At 38.9% G+C, this 19,873-nt stretch overlaps 2 protein-coding genes across 2 annotated transcripts; one reads left to right on the top strand and one right to left on the bottom strand.

Moving 5' to 3' along the window:
* Window positions 1-7,495: 7,495 nt before the first annotated feature.
* Window positions 7,496-9,276, bottom strand: LOC110046373 (uncharacterized). Its single transcript, XM_020752068.2, has one exon. It carries the CDS (start codon window positions 9,186-9,188, stop codon window positions 8,367-8,369), a length of 822 nt encoding a protein of 273 aa, XP_020607727.1. The 5' UTR covers window positions 9,189-9,276; the 3' UTR covers window positions 7,496-8,366.
* Window positions 9,277-9,880: 604 nt separating this feature from the next.
* LOC110046404 (uncharacterized) lies at window positions 9,881-19,506 on the top strand. The gene is made up of 2 exons (XM_020752090.2): window positions 9,881-13,523; window positions 17,128-19,506. Exons 1-2 carry the CDS (start codon window positions 13,441-13,443, stop codon window positions 17,426-17,428), a joined length of 384 nt encoding a protein of 127 aa, XP_020607749.1. The 5' UTR covers window positions 9,881-13,440; the 3' UTR covers window positions 17,429-19,506.
* Window positions 19,507-19,873: the final 367 nt, after the last annotated feature.

Here is a 19,873-nt window from a genome sequence, read left to right as displayed (position 1 = left end):
CTCGGCTTACATTTCTGCGATTACCTCGAAATTCCTGTTAGCCTGACCGCAAAGTAAATTAGTATATTAAAATCTGTTGAAGTCAAAGCATACAAAATTCCCGTTTCGGGAGCCAAACTGTATGCATGGAAAACAAATTCGCAAAGTTGGCCAACCGAATGTGTATGCTTAAATCATTGTAACCTGAGGTTGTCAAAGAGTAACTAAACAAGTTTGTTGAACAAACTTGTGATCTTATCGTAGTTATTCAGTAAAGGTAACAGTGTTTTTTCAACAAATATCGTGTTCAAATACAGCTGACTAACCTGTGTACACCTTGGTCCGTTTTGTCTGTTTTTAAGTTTGCACTACTCGCATTTATTGTTTGGTGGTGTTTGCAGCATATTTTTTAGCTTATCAAATCGTTTCAGTCCTGAGTTTGTTATCGGTGGGTTGGTTTCCTTGTGGACTTCCTCATGTCCTTTGTGGTTTAAAGTGAGACCACCCATGCAAAAGCGACTGCAATGAGTGAAACCTTCCCTTGGTAAGCATATTGTTTATTCATCAATGGACAAATGACTTGAGCTCTATACTCGTAATTTTCAAGAAGCCTTGCTGTTCGATACCGAAACTTTGCCTCTTCTCTGATTTTACCAATGCGTTTGATAGAGTGTACATAGTATTTTTTAATCGAATATTGAAACACGTTTTCCCGTTCGCGAACGTCTTTTCAGTCTGTTAACCCATCGCGTATCTTACTGGAGTAGATTCTGCTCGACAAGCAATGTGTTAGGAAGTTTATTCTATTTAACTGAGTAAACACAAGTTCGAAACTGTTTGAGTGATTCGGTGTTTAAAATTGACGGAATGTCTTTTAGGCCTCGTCTAGTCGCTGTTTACAAGGAAAAGGGCGTGGTTGTGACTTGGCTAAGACCAAAGAATATACGTCAAAATATGCACTTAGACATGAAATATGAGAGAACGGCTTAGATGACATATTTGTAAAGCCTTTTTCACCAAGTTGGCTCAAGAAAATAGCGTAGAATTCCTTGTGATTTTATTTTTAATTACCTTCTTTAACATGGTCGTGTCCATTAAAATTGTCCTCTGGGCTTGAAAAGAAATCTCGTTTGCCCCCTGAAGTTGTATAAAGTAGATTTTAAACGAATTCTTTACCAGTCAATTATATCGGAACCAATGTGTTAAATCCACAAAATATTTCTGCAGTGCGAGACAAGCGGGGAACGAGCGCGAATTACAAATCGTCTCACGCGATAGGGACAGAGCCACCTCGCGAGATTTCAGTGTTCGTAACATCGAATTAGATCAAGGAAGCCAAAATTGTCGTAAATGGCTAAAACAACTTTGTAATCTTGATGTTAAGGAAGACCTATTATTCCGAAATACCTTTGTTACTATCAGAGAATTTAAATCAATTTTGCATACGCGTGAAAGTAATATGTGTCAAAAACACGCGTGGCAGAAGCCAACAAAGTGTCGTAGCAGCACGCGATCTTTTCTTTACGGAGAAAATCTCATTGTGACGGGAAAAAACACTCTAGATCTTTTTGATAATTCATGTTCCATCAGCATAATAAAAGGCAGCACAGCTAAGTTTCTATTGTGAGTTCTTCCTGCTCGGCTCCATTCCGTCTCGAGCCTTTTTCTGGTGAAGAAAGCAAGAAAGAACATTAAGGCAGCTATTCTTTCCTCTTGGTGAGAGCTCTTCTTTGCTATTATCTCCAATATCTTCCTGAGATGATCGCGCAGCTTGATGCCTCTATTTTCTGATAAAACCCATGGATAATTGCCAGTCTGTATTATTGTAATAAAACAGTAGGAAGACGCAATCGTATTTTTGTTTAAGAACAAAAGCTCTTTATAAACCGTCTCCATCTTGGCGCTAGGGCGCTCAGAATTTTTCCTCTTCTTTATTTTCTTGTCAAATTGGTGCCAGGGAGAAGATTGAAAACCATCGCTACCGGCCCTTGTTTCTTTAAATGTTCTCGCACGTTTCTTTCCACGGTTTTGCTTAAATTGAAAGATCTGTACGAACTTTGTCACGATTCATTAAGCACTCGATGTGAAATTATAACGCTTTTTGAGAGAATTAAATCAGACATTTGGAGTTCGTAAATTTTTTTTAAAATTAAACCCTCATGCTGTTTTAACTAGTTTGGCTATCCAGCTGAAAATCTTTAATAAATTTTATGTTTTCTTTTATTCCATTATCCAACTCTAGGTGATGTAATTGTTTCGAACTGCCTTTCTCGTTCAATTTTAATCAAAAGGAAATGATCTTCTTTTAGATAGGCCTGTCGATGTTAATCACAGTCGCGGTAACTAATAGAAGTGAAAAGAACCTTCTATCTGAATTCAAAGATCTCAAACTAGACCACAAAATTTGTAGTTAAAATTTGATCAACACATCACTGTTTTGGGAAAGCGAGAAAGTCAGTTTGTATTTTCTTTGGCAAATGGGTCAGTGCAATTTCTGTAGAAAGGAACTGCAGTTGATCAATCTGTCTTATAAACATCGAAGCCACCAAAGTTGATGTAAGACGTTCATCTAATAAGGTCTTGAATCTGCGCCAGAACAGTAAAGCCAATTTAATCAGTTCAAGCTTTAAAGCTTTGAGTATTTTGTTTACGTAGAAGTGGTAAGGTCTCTCAGGACTTTCAAACACACAGTTAAACCGCAAGGTAAACAAAACTGGCTGCCTTGAAAAGCCCTTTAAATTGCCCTTCATGTGCTAAATAATAGGATTAAAAAGGCAAGATTATCTCTTATTGAAAGATTAAGAATCCTTTTTTTCATTAAAATGAAGAGTTAAGAAGGAAGGAAGGAAGAAGAGAGCAAGGAGATACTTTAAACAAACGACATCGATCATTCAGTTGGTTAATCCTTTTCCATTCAACACTCACTGTGTTATCCTCATCTTGCTTAGTTGGAAGGTTTCCTAATCATTAAACCTCCTAAGGGTTTGTTTACACAATGCTTTCCCCATTTTATCCCTGGTGGGTTTATTAATTCCGGCAACACAGCGAGCGGAATAAATCCACATTTTTTTTCTATTACACCGTGCTCATGTTTTCGAATCCAGCCATTGTTTCCTGTAGTGTAATTCACACGAAAAGCAGCTCTTCACACGCCTTTAACCCTCGTCTGGGAACAACTTATGTTGGGTTCCATCGCGTTCGGTTTTTGTTGGGTTCACGACTTAATTTCCGTCCTGTTGACATTTGTTGGGTTCTACGACTTATGTGGGGTTTATCATTTTAGTCTAAGACGGCAACAGTTTAGTTTACGACACGAACTTTGATCTCGCTTTTCATTCCGAAATTGTCGCCCTTGCTTTTCTGTTGTACTGCACCATAAAACTATCTATGACCAACTATAGTAGTCCTTTAGATAGCCGGCAAAAAATTCTCGTTTTGGCTCGAGCAGTTTGGATAAGGAAAGTACCAGAACAAAATAAATCTGATGTCCGATTAGGCTGTTAGCCGTTCTCAAAGGACAATCTGAGATTACACCGTGTGACACCTCTTCGTCTTTTCAGGAAAGGCATACGCCCTTAGTAACGCTCTGTGTCGTTAGGGTGCAGAAACAAATAATAACAACGGAAAAAATGCCACAATCATCAGTTTGTAACCTCAAAACAAGGGCACAGTTTCGTCGTGAAGGGAAAACGAAAATAATTGCTTTGATCTTTGATTTAAAATGCTGGAATCTTCGCTTGGTGAATTTCAGCAGCAATCAGAAATTATGTTTCGAAGCATGCAGTTTTTAATCCATGTCAATCTCTCGTAATGATCATAAAAAATGCGGGGAGTGTTTTTCTCGCACAGAAACGGATTAATGTAGCTAATGAGTGTTTATCAACAGTTTTTGCCCTGGGAAAATGCTTGCGAGAAAGGAACTCTTGAACGGTATTAGCTGTATTATGTGCAATACGGTTGTCGCGTTCTATCCTGAGGGGCGAAGTGAGCTGTCTAATACCATTTAAAACGGCGGGGAATGAAATAACGAAACAGCTTACAGTCTGGGAGCCTTTTGCAGCCTCTCTTGATCGCACAAACGCTATTAGATTACAAACGGCCTTATCCTGTTCACACCAAGCTAACAAATAGCTTAACAGTTAAATTAACCTTAGTTTACTTTGAATGAAGAAGTTATGTCATGATTTAAAAGTCAGATTTTTGCGGTGTAAAAATTCTTTTGATCGAATTAACTAGCTTTAAAATAATATCCGTCACAAAGGTAAAAAACGTCGGAACACATCGATAGGAATTACGAGCGACTAAGTCAAAAATGGAGAATAAAGATGAGAAATTAATTAAATTGTGCGAGTCACATGATTGTCTAAGATATGGTCACAAACTCAAAACGAGAGAAGAAAAAAGCTAAGGGACCTGTTTATCAATCAGCGAAGATTTAGCACGGCTTGTAAGCAGTAACAAGGGAGTGAAAAAAAAACAACAAAAAAACAACAAAAAAACAGGGAGTGAAAACGTCTTACCGTGAAGCAGGACTAAGTGGAAAACAATACGAAGACATTTACAAAACGTTTAGCTTAACAAAAACCTTTGAAGTTGGACCGTTTCTGATGCATTCAGTTCAATCCACAGGCCTTCTCCACGACTGTGTTTTGTTTTGTTTTCATTTCTCTTCTTTGTTTGACAAGTATGGGGTATAGTTAGCTAAACAACAACAACAACAACAATTGAAGAAAGCAGCTCCTTTGTCAACAATGAGTAGGTTACATCCAACAAGTTGCCAAATAAGTTGCCCTGCATGGAGAGGTACCACAATTCAACGCCCATGAACATGAAATCCGGCTAAATAATGGTAAGAATTCACTGCTAAACTGCCTTCTCAGTTTCCTCTCTTTTAAGAGCCAACATCATTCTAATTTGTATAGTTCATACTGGTCTTTCCCACTCTTCATTTTCCTAATCAGATATCATTCCGAGATTCACCTATACCTTAGACTGGCTGGCTTATTTTACCTTGTCACAATACTCACTTTCAAAGTGCAAACTCTATAACATGTCTCATCTTAACTGGAATCCCTAAAGAACCCAGACGAACTGGAATATCTTCAAGACGACTGAAAGGAATTTCATGTAAACGAAGTGTGGGACCAACTCGCATAATATGGAGGCGAAAATACAACAACAACAACAACAACGAAAATACCAGGAGAATGCTCAAAAGCTTCCGAAGCACCGTTTTTGTTTTTTTGTTTTTTGTTTATTAATTATAAATTATATAAATTTAATAATACTGGTGGAATCTTGGTGTGCGGAATGAAAGGACAACTTAACTAATGAAGGAATCATTTTCATTTGGAAAGTCAAAGTGCAGGGAAAGAGGAAATACCTTGTTTAGATACTTATACTCATAACGTGATATCGTCTTTGTCGTCTGATTCAACTCAGCCGACTGTAGATCCCGGCCGAGATAAAAAAAAATAAGACACGCGAGAATGTAGTCTTTTTTCGATTGCATGGTTATTCTTATAACATAAAATAAACACATCACAAAAATATCCTCTTGAAAAGTTGAATTAAATTGCCAAATAGCAATAAAGCTACGGCATGCATCAAGATTTGATCGAATACTAATTTAAACTGAAATTCCATTTAAGCACATTTCAACGCTGCAAATTACCACCCTTTTGTACAGAATAGATTTCAAATGTCGAGAAATGTCAAAGTTGTATTGTTCTCGCTGCTTAAAATAGTTCCAAAGAACGTGCCCCCGATAATTGATCGTTGTTCATTTTTGCACTCATTTAACAACTTATTCATTACGGAAAGTCCTGCCAAGTAATTAGCTAAATTAAACAACTCTTTCATATCTCTCAGCCAAAACGAAGACACGAGCCTCTCAAAATATTTACAAGTTTGATGGATCTGTCCTCTTGAAATATCGGTTTGCAGTTCGCAGACACAGACTTAAGATGGTATTATATGAAACAACTTTGGTTCGGTCACTTGAGCTTTCGATGCGACAGTGTTTTAACAAGTTTGTACAGTTTTAGTAGCAAACTATGTTATTCGTTTTTGCAATAGAAAATCGACTTTTAAATAAAGTCAGTTCACCGATAATGAGTAAAAACACCAGCGAACTGTCGACAGCGAGTCTGAACCACGGAAGGAATTTGAAGAACACATTATATCTGCTATTGATAGCAGCATACGACTGTTTTGGTTTTGTCCCAAACTGTTCTACCGATCAGATGATATGAGATAAGATGTGAAATCAAGGAAATTGCTTAATTTTTGCGACACATCTGCGGAGATAACTGCTTTTCCAGTCAACCGCGCGTCTCCGATCATTTTACTACATAAACAGTAATTTTCCTCCTCGGAAAGCAACTTCTATAACCCCATTGACTTGACACCGATTTGCACAAGTAATTATTTTCAACTTTCTCCTTAGCGTTGCCCAACTCAAGTACCTGATTATTGCAGGCGAAAACACCCTGACTGAAAAATGAATTCTCCCGAGCAAAATTCTAAAACTGCATGGAGACTGGTTAAGAGAATCTGATGTTGATCTTGAAATGTGAGTAGCTAATGTAGGACTTGTCAATGTGACGGTCTCCTAATGTTGTAGCGGGCTTCCCTTTTGTAATGAAGCTTAATGGAACAAACAGTCAAAACAAGATAACAAGGGGAACATTCTAACTTTTTAACCGTTAATTTGTTAGGATTTGCGGTAAAAGAAAGAACTGTTACTATCTAGTGTCTAAGGAAACCTACAATCTACTCTTTAAATCGCGTTTCAAAGGGAAACAAAGCCCTACGCGCGGCCATTTATTTTTCACTTCAGTATCTTACCATCTCAAATTGGGTCATGAATATCAGTACTTTACATCACCGCAAAGAAACAGTACAATTTCGCCTCGTTCAACTGAAAAACGTTTAAAATCGAATGCAAATCGAATTGAACTAAGCCGCGAAAATGCAGAGTTTTGTTTTTAGTTCGCAGGTATGCAATAAACAAGGTTCGCGTGGCCTGCCTGAGAATGGATACAGTCCCTTCGCTAAGCTCGATTACCAGCCGCTGTTTCGGGAAATGAGCCCGCGCTCACCAACGGGGACCCAAGAGAGCGGCGGAAATCGAGCCTATCCCTTCGCATGCATACTGCTAAATCAATGCTAAAACCTCCGGTACGCTCCGAGAAGATGAAGATTACTGAGAAGGCTGTAAAAAGAATTAGTTTATCTTTAGAATAGCTACGATTTGAAATTTGTTTGCAGGTATTTCGTAAAACAAAGGCATCTCTGTGTTGTGTCTAAAATTTGTGTTTTCTAGGTCGACACCTAAGGAATCGTCTTTATAGCGGGCTACTCCAACCCCTTTGCAGATTTTTATAGTTCCTGCAATGTTTCTACATTTGTTGTTTTGTTCGGCAATGAAAATCAGGGACGATTAATTTGCATCTCTGTAAATTCAACTAATAAACGCTTCAACAAATAACTCAAAAGAACGGTAAAGGTAACATTTGGTAGCTAAGTAGCGTTTTTTATTTTTACATAACTGAGGACAGTGTAGTGCAATTAAATTACCATAAAACAGACTGATTTTACATTTATTTCAGTTGCTTATCATTATAGAGTAAATAATGAGTGTGTTTTGAAAGTTTCTGTGACGAATCTTTGTATTTTCTGCTATTGTTATGTCGCGCTATCCGTAAAGTTTCGTTTCAGATATTTCGGTATTCTTTGGCGGTGATTTGTGTTGTAGTTATTTTGTTTACTTTTTCAATCTGCCACACATTATAGATAACTCATGAACAACCATTTGATTGTAAAATATTTTGTTTAACTCGAGCAGAGATACGAGGATGTCGAAGCTATTCTAAATAAATAGGATCCCATTGCAAGAAGGCCCTCGACTGCCGAGTGCTTTGATGACAACCACTATTCGAACTAAAACCAAAATCTGCCTCTTCTGACCGCAATTCCCACACATTTACGACAATATATTAACCAGAAATTGTGAACACGTCAACACAAGGTTTAATAACACGGTACTGACTTTCCTAATAAAAGTGTTCCCAATCGGGAGAGAGGCCAAATGTCCGAAACTAATAATAACATTAAGCTGTCTAAACAAGAAGTTTTTAAGTCTGACTTGCTGTCTCGGTATGCAGAGCTATTTATCAGTTTAAAAAGTGGTATTTATTCTGGCTGCTGCTTGTTCTGGAATCTGTCTGTCTCGATCGTGTTTTCAAAGAAACGAGAAGCCATAATTACTTCACCGTTCGCACTCATCACCGGCTGACTAGACAGTCACTGCTCATCTCGATCAGTTCTTTCCATTTTCTTTCAATAAAAGTAAACTGTTCTAGTTCCCGAGTTGAATGTAAGACTCATCGGTTAAGGAGACTCTCGATGCTGAATTTCAAACCACAAGCTGGCGAATTGCGTTTTGCACCGAGAACACTCTGATTGATAGCCGTGGTTAGCTTCTGCTCGCCGGGGTAGGTAGAGTGTCTTTGTTGTGAAAAACATCGTCCTTGTCCAGTCATTACGCTTGACAACTCCGAAGAATTTACACGATAAAGCTCATTGTCGGAAGTCTTTAGCTTCCTGTCTTCGTTTTCGGTACGAGACTTTGTGCCGTCAGCTTTCTGTGCATCTTTCTCTGCAGTTCGTTCGTCTTCCCTGGTTGGGTTTGTCGATATTTCGTCCTGTGGGTCTCTCGCTTGCCCGGTGTGTTTTGGCCTGCGCTTTCTTCTCCAAAATCGTCCTTCTTCAAACATTTCCTCAAAGGACGAATCTAGCGCCCAGTAACAGCCTTTTCCTGGATCTGATTTGTCTCGGGGAATTTTCACAAAGCATTTGTTTAGCGAGAGATTGTGTCTGATGCTGTTTTGCCAGCCTCTTCTGCTCTGCTGGTAGTACGGAAAATTCAGCATAATAAATTGGTAAATCCCGCTCAATGTGACTTTTTTCTCGGGGGAGCTCTTGATAGCCATGGATATGAGAGCCACGTACGAATACGGAGGCTTTGGAAGCACTTCAGCACATCCATACAACCCAAATCCCGAACCGTAATTCGAATAACAGCAGCTTGAATTGTAAAAACAACACGAGCACAGCGCCTCGGGGGCTTGCTGTTGAAATCTCTGGGTTGGCATAGCCAGTGGTGTGTACGGAGCAAATCTCATCGGAGCGAATGTACTGTACATGTCGAAGTCCGAGCAGTGAAGCTCACTTCTCGTCTCCTGGTTTTGCGCTCACTCGGTCGCGTAACGCAAATTTTCTTTGTGGTATTTCAGCGGATATGGGCTCGGGAACGCCCTTAGACCACCCAAGCTAGCTCTGTCCTCAGACCGGTGTCGTACTGTTTGTTTACAGTACACGTTTAAGTGTTTTTAAGACCACACAGCAAACAGTTGAAGTTAGTAGGGCTATTGTTTTATGCATGGACGGTAGTTTGAGCTCGGATTAGCAAATTTGTGATTATTTGCTCAAATTCCTATCACTGATAGTGCGAAAATTTGCATTCTTAAACGGCGCTCTCAATTCAACCAACTCGCTGTCCAGTTATAAACCCATCGTGCCGAACAGAGAATGTGCTTCTTTGACTCGTGTTCTGTCGAAAACATCATCTGCCCGATCGAAAAGCCATTTTATGGGCCTTGCTCCATTATCTCTGGTCTGCAGATGGATAAATATTTACACGGGAAGTTTGTTTTAAGTCATTTGTAAGCATTTAAGGCTCGTTTCATTTCTTTGTTTAGTTTGGCGCCGCGAAAAATGTAAACTCCAGCAAATCTTCTTATGGCAATCACCAAATCTCCGTCTTAGTGTGTGAACGTTTAAGTCTTGTCTTAGCGCGCAAGAAAATACCACAATCTTTATTTCTGCCATGGTTAATCTTCGCTTTCTTTTGGTTCTTTTGGCAGAAATGAGAGGTTAGGAAATGAACTCGACAATTAAATTAGACCAATTTGATATTTGCGATCTGTTTGATAGCGTTTGGCGCCATGAAGTTGGTTTGAATAGAGAAACATTTGTGCCAGGCCGCTGAACTATGTTAGATTAGATTAGAATATTGCTATTTGTATGAGTTTAGTATCTTATTGAGGTTTTGATTATGATCCAGATAAGTCGGAAGTCAATAAGACTTGGTATGGCGGCCCTATATAGCAGATTGCGATGGTTCTCGCCTTACGATTTTTCCTGTAATACTAGTCAATTGTGCAAAAAAAAAAACAAAAAAAAAAAACACCTAGCTTGTTTTCTCAACTGGCTCGGTGGGAAATCACGAACGGAGAAGCGTGAGAACCCGGATAGTTTTAAAGCAGGATATTTACACTCAAAATCACCCACGCTGATACAAGAGTGAAAACATCGCGTTCGTGCGTGTTTTCAGTCAGCACTTCATGGAGTCTGGTCTCACATCACGAAAATCAGCGACTAGTAAAAGCCATATTTCTTCACTTTTCTGTCGAGGTGAACAGCTTTTTCGTGCCGATAATTTAAAAAGCTGTTTTCATAAACTCGATTTGCCTTTCAGAGGTCGCGCAAAAACACGACCTTTTCGAAGTCAAGTGTTTTAATTAAACAATAAATAAACTGTCGGCAACTTTGGTTCGTCTTCGGTGAAGACAGCTTTTTATGGAGCTTAACAGATCGGGGAACTTCAAACGACCTTTGTCCGCCATAAATAGGATTGATTGAATGTGGGAAAAGAATGATTATTTTAAATGAGTGCACAATGATTGTTGAGTTTGTTTTTATAACAAACGTTTCTCAATTTCCTCAAGACGTGTTTGAGCGTGTGAAAGATAACACGCTTGCCATTCACAGCCAGGTTACTTGACACTTCATTAACGAGAAGGAAATTGTTAATCTGTTATGGCGCCTCTTTTTGCGCGGAAACAAAAATTGTTCTCAACTAACTATTTTTCCAGTTTGCGCGGCCGGCGCGCTATTTTCGCCCGGTTGTCCTGAGTTAGCACTGGCCGTTTAATAAAGTTTTTAAACTTCGAAACGCGACTGCTCAAAACGACTGTATCAGTATAGAATCTTAGCGACACCATTCTGTAGTACTTGTCGAGGCACATCTTGTAACTCTGTTGGAAACAAGCTAAGTACCACCCAAGAAATACATTCTTTAAGACTTTTGTGCACATTCGAACTCCGTGATAAGGGCAAACATAAGTGTGTGACGCGTGAAAAGCAACTGAAAGACATGAATTCGTTGCGTGAAACGGGATTACAATCCTCCCTTTGCTACCTTTACGAACACCGATACTAATACCTTACATAGCCGGCTGCCAGCAACTGAACAGTTAGTTCTGTTTGCACCAATTCGGAATCTATTGTTACCCTCAGGATTGTTACCCTCAGGAAAGGAAAATGTTTTGCAGATAGCTTTTGATATTTAAACGAAGGGACGACCGACCAGTTAGCTCAGTTGGTAGAGCGTCGGACTACCGTGCGGGAGGTCTCGGGTTCGAGCCCCAGACCGGACCAACACTCAGGGTCTTAAAATAACTGAGGAGAATATGCTGCCTTTGCAGTGACATCTGCAAATGGTTAGATATTCTAGTCTTCTCGGATAAGGACGATAAACCGTAGGCTCCGTCTCCTGCATCTTCAATGTTATGGTCAACAGGAGACGTTAAAGAACCCGTGCGTTCATCGTAAAGAGCAGGGCACGAAGTTCCCGGTGTTGTGGTCTGGTCTTTGCCCATTGTGCTGTTGAAATGTTCGGAGACATTAGTTGATAAAGCTACTCTACAATCCAAGGGTAAATAAAGTATACTACTACTAAGGGTAAATGTTGCGCCAAAATCAGCTCCCATTTATCATGGATTGTGAGAAGGAGAATTGAGTTGCTAGTTGACCTGGATCGATAACCTGCGTTGGTCGGGGTATTGTGGTTAGGGTAGGAGGTTAGTGATGACAATGGCCCATATGTTCTACTGTACTGAGTTCTGAGTTTCTTACAGTTTAGACCAATATACAACATTAGCCTCCATTTGGCCATGATTTGGCGCGCGAATATGCACGGATATTATAAAATAATAAAATAAAATAAAGTAAAGTAAAATAAAATAGCGACAACAAACCACTGGAAAGATGCCGTAAACTCCAAGTGCTCAATTCTAGGTTAATGAAAAGTCTAAAAATAAATCTGGATAAAAAGAGAAAGAAACTTCAGAAGCTTGATTGAGTGGCTTCCTGATGGAATGGCGTTTTAAAGATCTAGTTTAGGTTAGGCTAACAAGAGCGGGGCGTTTACGGTTATTGACTATCATCAATTAGAGTGAGTTGTGTAAGTGTTTCCATATGTAAAACAAGGAGTTGCGCCAAATTGGACTGCAGGTACGGCTTTACTGAGGGGTTATCCTCGAAGACCCAGGAACAGATATTCAGGTCAGGAGGACGTCAAACAGGGAAATTGATGCGATCGAGAAATCCCCTTGTCACTGAAATTGCTCTCTGGCACCAGCCCGAAAAGCATGACTTAAGGGCGATCAACTGAGCTCTTGATCAACCATTCGTGTAAGAAGATCACGAAAGTAGCGCGATAGATGCTGGCTTAAGATTGGGCACAATTTTTTTAGGCCCAATTAGAGAGGCTTCGTCTCAGGGCCGCGGTGCTTCCTAGGGGATATCTTGTAAACTTGAACTCGTTGTTCGCATCGCTTTCGCCCAGTTGACTTACTCCTGACTACTGAGTATCTGCCCTTGGGTCCCCAAGGATAATGTAGGATAGATTTATCCTGAATTTCCGACTGGCGAGGGTGTGGGGAAGGGAGAGGGGGAGAAGGAAAAGAAAGAAAAGAAAAGTGTCAACTGAGGCTTTCTCTTTAGAAGGTCTGAAACTCAAGTTAGGAAAGATGGGCATAAGTCTTTAACGTTCAGCCCACCTACTAATTAAATATTCTGAGAGATGCAGTGGATTAATCGGTAGCGCACTGAACTTTGAATCGGAGCTGCCCTGGTTACGAGTCTGCCGAGCTCAATGTTCTTGAGCGAGATACAATTCTCTCTCCTCCCAGGAATGTAAATAGGTGACTTGTTAGAGAAGCCTGACCAAGCTGAGAAGTAATCTTTGATCAAGATCAATGGACTTCCGACTATGTTACAAACTGATTCACTTACTGTGGTGATAAGGCTTAATATAAGACTATTTCTGAACTGTGATAAGCTTCTGTTCTAAAATATTATGAGCCGTATATGTAATAAACCAAACATCAGCCAAGTGAAACATTTTGGATCAGTCAAATTTGAGTGGGACAGTTGCGCCAAAAATTTTCTGTATTTCACCTGCAAAGTTAATTAAATTTTCCCCTGGACATTTTCCGTGAACATTCTGACAACGCAAATCTTTCCCAGAGTTCTTCGCGAGCTTGTAGCCACAGCAACAACGATGTCATGTTTCATTGGTTCTAACATGACACCAGAAGCTACTTTCAGAGCATGGCCGCTCTTAGGATATCGAAGAGTTTGCGACCCAAGTGTTGCTTGATATCAGCAGGTTTACGCAGTTCTCAGTTACCGAGGTAAGCTAAGGTGGTAAAATCTATTTTAGCTCTCCGAGGGTACGTTCATTTTTTTGCCCATATTTACACCAAGGTTTATTATCGATGTATATGTTGGTTATGTAATGAGAAGGACAGTAGCTGTCCTCGTTCGCGAAAATTACATTTACAGTATTTCGAGGTGCATTTCTGGCGGATTCGGGCCGCCTAGGTTCTCCAGTAAATGTGCAATCCCACCTATATCGGCCCAACTGCGATCCCACCGACAATGGGGGACAAAAGCACTTGGGACACTGATTTAATGCCATTATGCACCAGTCATTTGAAACCCCCGTGCCTCCCCCCCCCCCCCCCCCCCACCTCATGCAGTGAAAGCCCCGTCGTGCGAGTGAACTCACCTGCCCTCTAAACATGAAGTACATTTCATTAAATAGATTACAGTGGAACCTTGATTTAATGAACCTCTATTTAACGAAGTCCTCAATATAACAAACGATATTCTATGTCCCGGCCAAAGTTATAGTAAAATGTATGGAATAGAACCTTGATATAACAAACCTCGATATAACGAATTCTTTGATTTAACGAACATAACCTTGAAGCCCAAACGTAAAATCTACCTTGATATAGCAAATTACAATGTCATCACATGACAGAAGATAAACGCTGAACAGATCAACAGTCAACAAATCCTTGTAATCCTTATGGCATAACCTCTATGTTGCAACATTTTTAAATCGCTACTCTGAAAGTGTCATTCTTTTGTAAACAAAAGCTGCACGTCTGCTTAAAAGTGAAAATAATTGATATTGAAAGCCACCACGCTTTATGAATTGCATCTCAAAATGTAGCACTTCTGGGTGACGAAAATTATATTGAATTGCGTGACAGAAGTCACCTGTGTTACAAATCAATCATTAACTATGACCTCGATATAACGAACATTTTGGTCGTTTCCCCTCAAATTTGTTATATCGAGGTTTTTGATATAACGAACCCTCGATTTAAAGAACAAATTTGGCTAGTCCCCAGCGACTTCGTTAAATCGAGGTTCTACTGTATAATTTTTTTTGACAACTGGAACTTTCACAGGATTTTTTTCATACCACTGAAGTCAAGTCAAAGCATTTGTTCAGCCTCCTTGCCTCCATGTTTTCTGCAAACATGCAAGTTAAACCCAGTCTTCTAAAAGAGGTCATAAATCCCTGCCAAACCCCTGCTCATCCTGCACTGTATAGCGAAGCTGTGAAAAAAGGTGCATTACCAGACTACTGGGGAACCTAAATTGAGTGAAAAGGAGGTAAAAACCCCCGGTTTGCCCGGGTTTCTTCCAGTAGGGGAATGCAGGGGTTTCAAATGACTAGTGCATTAATTATCTGTTGTGTTTCACAACTGGAGTTTGAAAAAGCACTGCTATCCTTTCAAAAACCCGATACAGTGTAGCTCAGAAATTATAGGTACGTGTGTCCAACATTTTAGGTGTGGTGGGGGTGAGGGGAGGGGGCTGAGCAAGTGTAGTTGGATTGATGTGTGACTGTTTGTTTGGCAGTTGTGAAGAAGCATCACAAGTGCAAATTTGTCCCAAGACATTTGTCCATGATAGTAGATAAGAATATTATTTACATTAGAAAGCTATGCCAGAAGGGATGTGGGCTGTACTGAGGGTTGTACAGGGGTATTGAGGGTTGTGCATTGAGGGTTTTAGCCCAGGTTGTCTCTTGCACAGTTCAGGAACTGAGAAAAATAGCAAATCACAGATCTCAGATATCAAAATTTCATTTCCCCAAATCATGACAGTAAGCTAGTAGGGTCCTCTCTTTAAGAATCCAGGTGCTCTTATACTAGAAAGAGTGTTTGAAGAAAGCAAAATTGTGAAAGGCTGAGTTAAGGCTTCATATTGGCCTTCTGCTTCATCTAAAAGGAGATCTGGTGATGAGATTATGCCTCCAATGCACTGTGAGATGTGTTTCTTGCCTAAGACCCTGGCATGAGATTGAGTTCAATGGGTCAGGCTCAAAGCCAGACGCCAGCCTAAATTTGGTGTCCCTCACATTTAAATATTTAAAATATTTATTAATTATTGTTAACAATAAAGATTAGCGAAAAAACTGAGCAACGACGTTTCGGTGTCATCCTGGCACCATTTTCAAGTTAAAAAATATTTGTGCGAAAAGTAAACTAATTTATACCAATGGTAGAGGTGCGAAATTGAATAAATTAAGATTAAGATAGCTGTTCAATGTTCATGTTCATTCCAATGAGGTGTCAAACACTGGTAATGAGTTCAGTGTCTGTTCAAAGCCTAAACAAATACTTTTGCACGAATGGAGTCTGACTGTGTGTTAAGGCTCGGTTTCTTCTTGCGAATCCACAACATTTCGTGGATCAAGCAATCGAACTTTCCGTGACATTTCTTTAGGATCTTAAAGTTGTTAGTCAGGTCACCAACTGTATCAACTCGGTGTTCATTTTGAAGGTGTTTTCCGATGGCGGTAAATCGGTGTTCCTCAATGCGCTTGTAAAGATGACGGCTAGTGTAACCGACGTATTCTGCATCACACAGATCACATATATAGTTATAAACAACGCACTGTTGATTGATCAAAGGTGGTTTTGGCTCTTGTACTTTGAGATCATCGCCAATTTTACGGACATAGTAAAGAAACATCTCTCGGACTTGAGTAATAAACTTGATCACAAACTACAGCCGGTGTTCAGAAGCCGTAAAATTGGCGATGATCTCAAAGTACAAGAGCCAAAACCACCTTTGATCAATCAACAGTGCGTTGTTTATAACTATATATGTGATCTGTGTGATGCAGAATACGTCGGTTACACTAGCCGTCATCTTTACAAGCGCATTGAGGAACACCGATTTACCGCCATCGGAAAACACCTTCAAAATGAACACCGAGTTGATACAGTTGGTGACCTGACTAACAACTTTAAGATCCTAAAGAAATGTCACGGAAAGTTCGATTGCTTGATCCACGAAATGTTGTGGATTCGCAAGAAGAAACCGAGCCTTAACACACAGTCAGACTCCATTCGCGCAAAAGTATTTGTTTAGGCTTTGAACAGACACTGAACTCATTACCAGTGTTTGACACCTCATTGGAATGAACATGAACATTGAACAGCTATCTTAATCTTAATTTATTCAATTTCGCACCTCTACCATTGGTATAAATTAGTTTACTTTTCGCACAAATATTTTTTAACTTGAAAATGGTGCCAGGATGACACCGAAACGTCGTTGCTCAGTTTTTTCGCTAATCTTTATTGTTAACTGTATTTCCAAATTTAATCTTATAAGAATTATTAATTATTATTGATCAATATTATTACTAGAACACTGGTATGTGCATTGTAATTTTGCTTAGGTATGAATAGATCTTTTTAGCTTGGGCAGTTTGTTTTCTCATAACAGACCACGTGATATTTTCTAGAGAATCGTTTGCTATCCATTCAAAAATCATTCATTCATATAAATGTGACTATTCAACAATTTGAAATCAAGAATTTTCAGAAGTATCATCACATGGTCTGAAAGGGGCAACATGCTGCCCAAGCTAAAAAGGTTTATTCTACTTCAATGAATGCGTTGACTCCATTTCCATTATAGCCTACAAGCTGCTCATAGGACATACTGTAGCCCGGCCAAAGGAACCTCAGAATCATACAAAGATCTCAAAGACAAGCCTATACGTTTCTCTACATCAAAGGCACGGCGTCTGACACTTAACCAAACCCTGGGAGATATGAATGAGAAGACATCAAATAGACCCATATACATAGGTTTCATAACCATGGTCATCTTGACTTATATTATTTTCTTTTTACCTGCTTCTAAAGAAGAAGTAGAAGAATGGGAGCTTCTTGAGGATGCGGAGATTTCAAAACAACAGGACATTAAAAGACAGTGACAAGAGAGTGATATATGCTAATTTGTACAGGATAAACTGTTTCCAAGAAGTTCATTTTTCCAAGGCAGGCACAAGGCTTGGTCATGAGAATCAACGATCATACAGCCTTATACTCAATGGAGCCTTAAATGCTGTATTCCACTTAAAAACTACCCCATTTATAGACATAATAAATTTGTTTGACAAGCAACTGTAAAAATTTAAAGAATTCATGAGAGTTCTCAACTTGTTCAGCCCATTCCTCTCATACTCTGGTATTATGGTATTCAAGTATGAACGTGTCCTGCAGAAGCAAGATACAACCAGATTCTCAAATGTAATGTTATGGGCAGACAAACTTTCAACAGTTTTCACAACCATGGCGGCAAAGCAGAGGACAGCATTGAAAAGATAATTATTTTACATTCTACTGGAGATTTTTGCAAATCCTTTGATCCATTGTGGGTGTCTACCAGTGTTTGAACTATTCTGCATAGCAGTTGTTTCCAAAAGCACTCAGAGGAAATGCAACTGCAAATGAGTGCTAAAAAATAAGGAAAAGGGGGTGGGGCCCACTTCTCCCCATTTTTTGCTCACCCTAGGTGCGCTTGTTCACTTGCTCCCTTGCTGCTTGCTTGATCTCCCTGCCTGGGAAATAGAAAGGAAATGTCTGCTATGCAGGCTATTCTTCACTAGATAATAAAGAAAACCTTCAGTTTAAATCCGAAATATAACAATTTACTGCACATGGTGGCCCATGTTCTCCAGCAAACATACAATTTATTTGGTCATATCGAGGCATTGTTTGTCACAGGATGGGCTAGAAATGGACCAAGATTCATAACAACAGAACATAGCAATTGTTCTGCTGATTAAACCTTTTTTTTTGGGGGGGGGGGGGGGGGGAAATGTTGTTCCTTTCATTATCGTGGTGTGCATAAATCATCTCTACATAATGATGTGTTAGGCAACCATTTACTCCATAACTTTACTACACCAGGTATTCTTCATCTCTGGACTTCAGCTTGTTCTAATTTTAATTTTTTAGTTCTGAGATAAAGGAACACTGGGTTTAAATCATAGCAGAAAAATCTTCAAAACAAGTTTAAACTATTTGCTATATTTTTAGCGACTAAAGTTGGCATTTACTGGTAGACTTTGATGTATGTTTAACAAACGATGGCATTGGTATGTCTGTTAGATATATCAGAGTACAGTCACAATTTCTTTGTTTCTTTTTTTCAACTAGATGAATTATTAAGCCTTTGAGACACTGGTCATTTATAATGTGTTCATAACTTATTAATTCTTATACTTGTGGTACCTTGCCAGCCTGACCAGTAGTGGGCACCTTTCATTTCCTGTGGTATCTCCTGGTGTTTCTTGGTTATCCTGTGGTCCATATCCAAAATGTTTCCATATGTTTTTGAATTTTTATGCTTATGCTGTCCAATTGAATCGTTCCAAGCTTGGTTAACTTTCTAATTTTGTTGTGATCTATAAAAGGGTCACAACATTCTTTAATTAATATAATATTTGATATGATATAAAATAATTAATATGAAATTGTGTGTTAATAAAAGCAGAAGCCAACATAAAAGTGTGATGTACTGTATTTTCTCGATTAAACGCCCCCGGTTTTTGTTTAAACTTGACTTGCAGATCAGGTGTTTATTGACTTTTGCAGTTTATTTGAACCTGGAGTTTATTAGAGTTATTATTCATTTTTTTTAGAGCTTTAAAATATCTTATAATTATACCTAAGGCTTACTATATCTGGAATATAAATTCCTTGAGGGTCTTATTTATGAACCTACGTGGGAGACCTGCCATTCATTCGAGAACCGGCGTTTAATCGAGAAAATATGGTAACTTGAATGTGTTTGAGATTGTGTGATGTAACTGAAGGTTTACAAAATTATAGCATGTTACTGTCAGCAACAGGAAATGCTTTTATATGTTTATAATTTTCTTTTTCTTTATAAAATTTTGAAATATATAAACGATGTATTATCCTTCAATTTCCTTTAGGAAATAACTTGGAAACTTTTTTTGCTTTTCAAAGGCTTAATGAAGCATCTCAAAATTGCAATTGTTTACTTTCTGACTAATTTTTACATGCTTTCTTGGTTTCTGACAACAATTTTTAACTGGATCATTATTATGATAATTTGACAATCACAATGGAGACAGGGTTTTACAAAAAGCCTTTCCTTTTTACTTCCCTTTTGTCCTAGCCATCTGTTTTAATGAAACAACACTCACTTTAAAATATTTCTCTGAAAACTTTTACACCTTCCTATATTCATAACCATTGTAAACCCCCAGAAATGGTCCCTTATGAGTTTCTTACTCACCAAGTCACAAAAATTTATCTGATAGATGCCACCAGCAAATATTGTAATTTTTCGTCGGTGTTTTATCAGGATAATCAACAGACGAGTTACACCATTTCTGTTTCCTTAA

Source organism: Orbicella faveolata, unplaced genomic scaffold (genome assembly GCF_042242905.1).
Source record: "Orbicella faveolata isolate gen_17 unplaced genomic scaffold, um_ofav_v1 contig_2, whole genome shotgun sequence".
Taxonomy (NCBI): Eukaryota; Metazoa; Cnidaria; class Anthozoa; order Scleractinia; family Merulinidae; genus Orbicella; species Orbicella faveolata.
This window is presented reverse-complemented; position numbering and strand designations above follow the sequence as displayed.